Source organism: Limulus polyphemus, unplaced genomic scaffold (assembly GCF_000517525.1).
Source record: "Limulus polyphemus unplaced genomic scaffold, Limulus_polyphemus-2.1.2 Scaffold1, whole genome shotgun sequence".
In the NCBI taxonomy this organism is placed as follows: Eukaryota; Metazoa; Arthropoda; class Merostomata; order Xiphosura; family Limulidae; genus Limulus; species Limulus polyphemus.
In genome coordinates, this window is record NW_013665611.1 from 1,486,348 (window position 1) to 1,493,718 (window position 7,371).

At 33.2% G+C, this 7,371-nt stretch overlaps 1 protein-coding gene across 1 annotated transcript in view; it reads left to right on the plus strand.

Annotated features, from left to right (window-relative positions):
• The first annotated feature begins 3,843 nt into the window (after nucleotides 1-3,843).
• The window catches only part of LOC111085809 (carbohydrate sulfotransferase 3-like), a 6,813-nt gene continuing 3,285 nt past the window's right edge, over nucleotides 3,844-7,371 (plus strand). The window contains exon 1 of the mRNA XM_022386124.1: nucleotides 3,844-4,320. Within this exon, the coding sequence (XP_022241832.1) occupies nucleotides 4,188-4,320 (133 nt within the window). The 5' untranslated portion in view covers nucleotides 3,844-4,187. The remainder of the gene's footprint in view (nucleotides 4,321-7,371) is intronic.

The following is a 7,371-nucleotide window of genomic DNA, read 5'->3' on the forward strand; positions in this document are numbered from 1 at the left end:
TCTAAACATGACATTTAATCAATCGCCATTTTGTTTTAACTTCTCAGAAAACGAATTAATCGATAAAGAAATCCTTTCTGTTTCAACACATCTTCTGAAATAGCAACGAATTTTACAATATACCGAAAAGTTTATTCATGTGCTACATATGTTTGCAATTTTTTTAGATATTCTGTACAGGGTGTCATCATATACAAAGATTTTAACCGCAGATAGCGCATTATGTAGCTTTGCGCTTAACAAAAACTAAGCCAAATTTCTTTTAATAGCGGGTAGGATCTTTGGACATGTGTACAAAACGAAAAATATCTAAATAATTTGCAAAGTTGCATAATGCGATTTCTGTGCTCTGCTCACCACGGATGTCGAAACCCGAGTTTTAGCGTCGTAAATCTGACTTACCGCTGAGCCACAAGGGGCATTAAAGAAAGACAGTTAAAGTTTTAAATGTGAGTTTGTAAATACTTGGATACACATATAAATATATATATATATATATTCCTCCATGCTGTTTAATTAGAAAATCATTATACATAGATGAAAAATGAATATTTAAATGTAAAACCAGACATAAATTATTAAATTAGATTTTATTATAATATATCGCCAGATTTGTATAAATTATTCAATACAAACAACAGCTAGGTTCAATATTCAGGTCATGTGATGTGCTGCACACCCCCTGTTGTTGTTGTCTCTGAGAAATTACAGATGTATCAACGGTCGGTTTGAGCAATTGAGTTTGGAGTTGGTAGTGACAAAGCGATCAATACCAAGTTTCGTTAACTCATTTCTTTCAAGTTTGCTCTCTCGAATGGAAATAGGAGAATGTAACATTTCCTTTGTTTAACCCTTTTAATAAGGTTGACACTCTTGTTCCGGGTGTTCTTTAGAAAACTATATGATACAAGTTGCTAAACGAGAAATATCGGTCAATAAGAACTAAAGAAAATATAACCTCGAAAAAAAAATATCAAAATAGTAAAGTAAAGCAAGATGCCTCTGCCTTGAAATTCACTCATTCTCAATTTTAGAGACAACAAAAAGAACCATTGCGAATAGTTATAAATAATACAATGTTGTATACTTTAATATACATACAATTATCGCATTGAAGTTCCACAACAAAACACACTGTTTTATGCAATAAGTACAACATTGATACTTAAACTCAGTTAGATAAATAGATGTACACTGGTACTATATAGAAGTTATGTTAAATAATGATAACTGTTTTGAATTCACTTTCACATAGCAATTCGTAGCAGACCAGGAAACAATATGAGATTTTCATTAACTTAACAGCTTGGCAGTCGATGAGATTAATCTGCCAAGTGTAACACGACGTTACGCACGAATTATCAGTTTCATCTCCTATTGCTGTTCTGTAGATATTACACCAATGTTAAATCGGGCTTCTTCTTCTTTTTCTCCATCAAGCACCAATCACGAAACTCAACGCAAACTAATAATCAGGTCACGTAACACGTTAATTTTCACGGGAAATCAATACACGGGAAAAACGTTTAATCTGGCAATTCGTGAAACAAGCAGACCTTGAAACGCGAAACTAATTAGATGAAAATATATAATTATAATTTGGTTGTTAACAAATGGTGTCATTTGGTATTAGACGGAGTTGAAATTTACATCCACAAGAAGATTTTTAGGGTGATTTTTTTAATTCCGTATCCCATAAAAAATGCATAGGAAGATTTTTTTCCGTTAAATTTTAAGTTATTATTTCTTTACATTAATGGATTATTCTACGAATGTGTAGGCGGAACTCACGTGCAAGAATTCTGTAAAATCCGTAAATGCAATCCTAAAGTTGTTAACGTGTTACATCTAAAAAAAGTTATATTTACGTCAGGTGCAAAGTAATCTCTATCAATGATCAGATAGAATGTATGGTACATAAAAATATGTTCTGTGATCAGATAGAATGTATGGTACATAAAAATATGTTCTGTGATCAGATAGAATGTATGATACATAAAAATATGTTCTGTGATCAGATAGAATGTATGATACATAAAAATATGTTCTACTCATAATACTCGTTTTTGAATAGTTTTTTTTTTTTTGTATTTATATGCATTAATGAAATAATAAAGAATATGCATTTACAAGCTTCACGGGAGACTGATGGAGTATATATATAGATAAAAAATGTTGCAACATTGTTGAACAGCCATCACGTAGTAGTTTCAGACCCATCGTGACATTTTATCGTAAAAGGTCGAAAATTCACCATTTGGGGTTACTTTCTTGATTAAAACTGTTTTAGTGTGATAAAGGTTTTTGCCAAGTATTGAATACGGACTGTTTGTTATATTATCAAGCATCACGCTGCACAACTGGGTATCTGCGCTGTGCCCAGAACTGGTTTCGAACCTCGATTTTTATTGTTATAAGCCACCAGGCTAACTGCTAAGCCACTGGAGGTTATATTAAATGTAGACACTACACAATTGTCTGTACCACCTAGAAGTGTATTATCGTTACCCTATTGAATGTAACTAAACAGAACATTTTTGGAAAGAAAATATTGTGTTTAAATTGATTACAAAGAACACTTAGTCAAAATTTAAAATGACTTTTTTCATCCAAAAACAGGATAACTTTGAATTGAAGTAAAATTTCTCGTAACAAAATCATTCTTTATACTCACCGTCTACGTTAAACAAAGGCTTAAATGTTTACAGAATCATAACTAAATCATTCTATATATTCACAGATCACGTTAAACAAATACTTAAATGTTACAGATTCGTAACAAAATCATTCTTTATACTCACCGTCTACGTTAAACAAAGGCTTAAATGTTTACAGAATCATAACTAAATCATTCTATATATTCACAGTTCACGTTAAACAAATACTTAAATGTTACAGATTCGTAACAAAATCATTCTTTATACTCATCGTCTACGTTAAACCAAGACTTGAATGTTTAAAGAATCATAACTAAATCATTCTATATATTCACAGTTCACGTTAAACAAATATTAAATGTTACAGATTCATAACAAAATACTTCTTTATACTCATCGTCTACGTTAAACCAAGACTTGAATGTTTAAAGAATCGTAACAAAAAAATCTTTATATTCGCTGTCTGTGTCAAACAATGACTTGAAAATCTAAGATAATTACGACAAAATAATTCAAAAATCAAAATACTTAAGACTAAAAAATTATCATACTAATTATTAGTGCCAGTCTGAACAACAAAAAGTAAACTGTAAATCTAACAAATCTATACATTTTTCTTTCGAAATAAAAATAACTAACGAATCCTATTAGATTCACAATCAACTGATCTACGTTTTGATCAAAATAACATCATCAGTCCAACGTTACAAATAATGTTTTTCCCGCAGTAACCTTAATTCGAAGAAGGGTGGTAAAATAAGTGTTTATCCAAAGTATCTACCATTCACTTGGTCATTATTACATAATCAAAACATTTCAGTCTTATCATTTATCAAGAAACTGACAAGTTCGTATCATTGTTTTGTTTCTTCTGTGAATTATAATCGAATTAAAACATTCAGAAACAATTCCCAATTAACCAGACTTAAAATGTCGTAGAAAAAGAGATACAAGAAAAATCTAAGCACATGCTATTCTAAATTTCCTCTTTGTGATTTAGGATCAACCATTTTTACAGTTCATATTACTACGATTCTTTATTATTCTCTTCGACAAAATTGAAAAATACTTCTGTATAGATATCACGCACTCACCGCATAGCGTCTCTGTTGAACGAACCGCGTATATAGTCAATGTCATCGTCAGCTGGTAGGATTCTCATACAGATCTATGTAGATAACGGGGCTTCGTTCACGACAAGATAGAGGAAAAGAACCATAAGAAAAATATTCCATAAAACGATATGGCATACATATTTTTAATTAGATATAAGTCATGTGACCCAGTCGAGATTGAATACAGTTTTGCTACTGCTAGTATTAGTCGTACGGTAAGATTTTTTTTTTTCCTGTTGATGTGATGTAATGGTTCACGTGGATTAAAATTGAAGCATAAATGCTAGTGATTTTGTTCATCGTCAACAACACGGAGATTCCTTTGCCAATTCTTCCCATTGAGTAACTTATTCGGTCATATCTTGGGATATTCCAACCAGATCTACGCGATCACCTAGTTAGTTTACGAGAAAAAATGAAGTTTGGACGCTTACACGGCATCACCCGGGTTTTTCGTAAAACAATCTGTTTAGCCGTTCTTATTCTAATCTTTTGTGTCGCCTATTTTCTTCAGCTTGAGAAAAACGAGATAAAGATCTGTACAGATGGTAAGTTGGTTACTGATTTTTTCTTGAACCTAGAATGGATATATATTTTTGTTATATATATATATAATATTTTTACATGGGTAATGAAGGCTGAGGTTACATAACACTTGCCTATAGAAACAGTGAACACTTTGTAATCACTTACACTTTATAAAACACTTACCCCAGAATGTTTGCTTTTCATTAAGCAATGTGTTGTCTTTTCTTTAAAGAGACACTACACAATGAACTATCTGCACTCTGTCCACGGCGGGGAATCATATCCAGGAATTTTGTGTTGTAAGTCCGTAGACTTACAACTTACTCACCGGGAGACATTAATCAATACATATTTCCTTTTATATTTATAAAAATCAACAAATCGAAACATGAAAATGTAAAGACAAATATTATCTCTTTAAAATTTGATTTGATTTGTTGGATCGAGAACCAATTTCAAAAATGTTTACTTAGACAGAAAAAGGTTAAAGCATAATAATTAGTGATTTGTTTGTTTGTTTGTTTTTAATTTCGCGCAAAGCTGCAGGAGGGCTATCTGCGCTAGCCGTCCCTAATTTAGCAGTGTAAGACTATAGGGTAGGCAGCTAATCATCAACACCCACCGCCAACTCTTGGGCTACTCTTTTACCAACGAATAGTGGGATTGACCATCACATTATAACGCCCCTAACCACCTGGCCATGCCCCGGGACAATAATTAGTAAATGGACCATTTTATAACTGATAAGAGAACTGTATTATATAATTTGTAGATAAGATTGTTGTTGTTTTTAAGCACAAACTGCACACCAGGTTATCTACCCTGTGTCACCGCAGCGTTCAACTCCAGAATTTTAAAGTTGCAAGCCCCATGTTTATTACTGAGTCACAGGGAGGGGCTAACTAACAGGCATATAACATTTAATAATTCTTACAGGATAAAAACATGCTTTACAAATGTTACGGTGTGTTTGCTTGTTTTACACTTTTCGTGCAAAGCTACAAAAAGAGGTCTATCATCATATAACCGTCCCATATTTTGAACTGACAGACTAGTGGGAAGGCAGCTACTCAAAAACACTCAAACTCTTGGTACTCTTATGTGACCAGGTTTACCGTTTCACTTATAGTGTATCAACGGCCCCTAATTAAAGATTGCGTTTTTGCAAACAACAGAACGCGAATAATTAATCTTCGAATTCTAAGATTGGACACACTAATTACTAAAACACGTTCGGCCCCGTTACAATTTTAACTGATATCAATATCTTTTTAAAGAAAACTCATTGATAATCATCGAGAAATAATCATGTAAACATAATTAGATATAAGTTTTTAGCTAATAAAATTATCGAAAAATAATTCTGAGAACATAATTGCATAAAGTTATTATTTAATCAAATCATTCACTAATGATTATGAAAACGAGATTAGATAAGTTATCGTTTAATCAATTCTCTAATCACACAATTTCTGTTTGTTCGGCCTGGTAACGAGATTAGATAAGTTATCATTTAATCAATTCTCTAATCACACAATTTCTGTTTGTTCGGCCTGGTAACGAGATTAGATAAGTTATCATTTAATCAATTCTCTAATCACACAATTTCTGTTTGTTCGGCCTGGTAACGAGATTAGATAAGTTATCATTTAATCAATTCTCTAATCACACAATTTCTGTTTGTTCGGCCTGGTAACGAGATTAGATAAGTTATCATTTAATCAATTCTCTAATCACACAATTCCTGTTCGTTCGGCCTGGTAATTAGTTTACTGGGCTATGGAGCTGAGGTTTCATGGTTCATGTCCCGTTGCCGCCAAAATAAAATCGAGCTCCACATTTTGGTCTATGGATGCGTTACAAAAATGGTGGTCAAACCCCATTGTTCCGTTTGAGTTGGTCGTGGACGGTGTTGGGTAGCTAGTTGTCTATCACTTCAAAATTACTGGTTGTTTCGCAGAAAGCCACCCCCCCCCCCAGTGGCACAGCGGTATGTCTGCGGACTTACAACACTAGAATCCGGGTTTCGATACCCGTGGTGGGCAGAGCACAGATAGCCCATTGTGTAGCTTTATGTTTAATTACAAACAAATCGCAGGAAGCCCTCGTATAGTTTTGAGTGAAATCCAACAAACAAACCGAAACGTGCATAACTTTTAAATAAAATTATTCATTACTTCGACGCTAAAACTTATCACCAAAATTCATCAATCAACAACATGAACAATTCATTCTTCGCTAAACTTATACAAAAAATGATGGGATGAGTACTGGTCATCCTAATATTTTAAAGATAAAATATATATTTCATTCTATGTTATAATTATTCTGTATACATCAGATTTTTGATTTGATCATTAAAAGAACACACCTTTTCAATTTTGATCGTCGAACCAATTTTGTTAACAACAATTACAGAAGTGGCTCTATATATGATCTTTAACTAACACTTTATGGAAATTCTTAATAGACAAATCTTCTGAGTCAACTAAATATTCGGTATTTTCAACCTAAATTACAACTTGGCGAATAGTTCAGTAACTCCAAGGTTCAGGCAAACCATGCCTAACTTTTAGCTGTTTCTCAAAGAAAGAGCATCCATTAAACAACACCCGCCACCTTTTCAGTTATTTCCAACAGAATAGATGGATTGACTGTCGTGATTAAAATGCCCTCACAGCTGAAAGTTGTTGTTGTTGTTTTCAAGGTAAGCACAAAGCTACACAATGGGCTATCTGTGCTCTGCCCACCACGGGTATCGAAACCCGGTTTCTAGCGTTGTAAGTCCGCAGACATACCGAACGTTTAAGCGGTAAATCGCGACTCGAAATTAACTTTACATTCTAAATTTCGGTAATACTCCATTACAAAAATACTGCATACTAACATGTCCCTCAGAAGCCAAGGAGTGTCTTTTCATTACCATTCGTTCAATATTAAAAGTAAGTTCAATCCGGAAACTCCCAAAGAGGGTGGTTTTTGGACGTATCCTTTCGAGACAAGTTTTTGTTTGTTAATTAATTGATATTTTTTCAAGTCAAATACAGCATCCTCAAGTCTCCATACTTGCT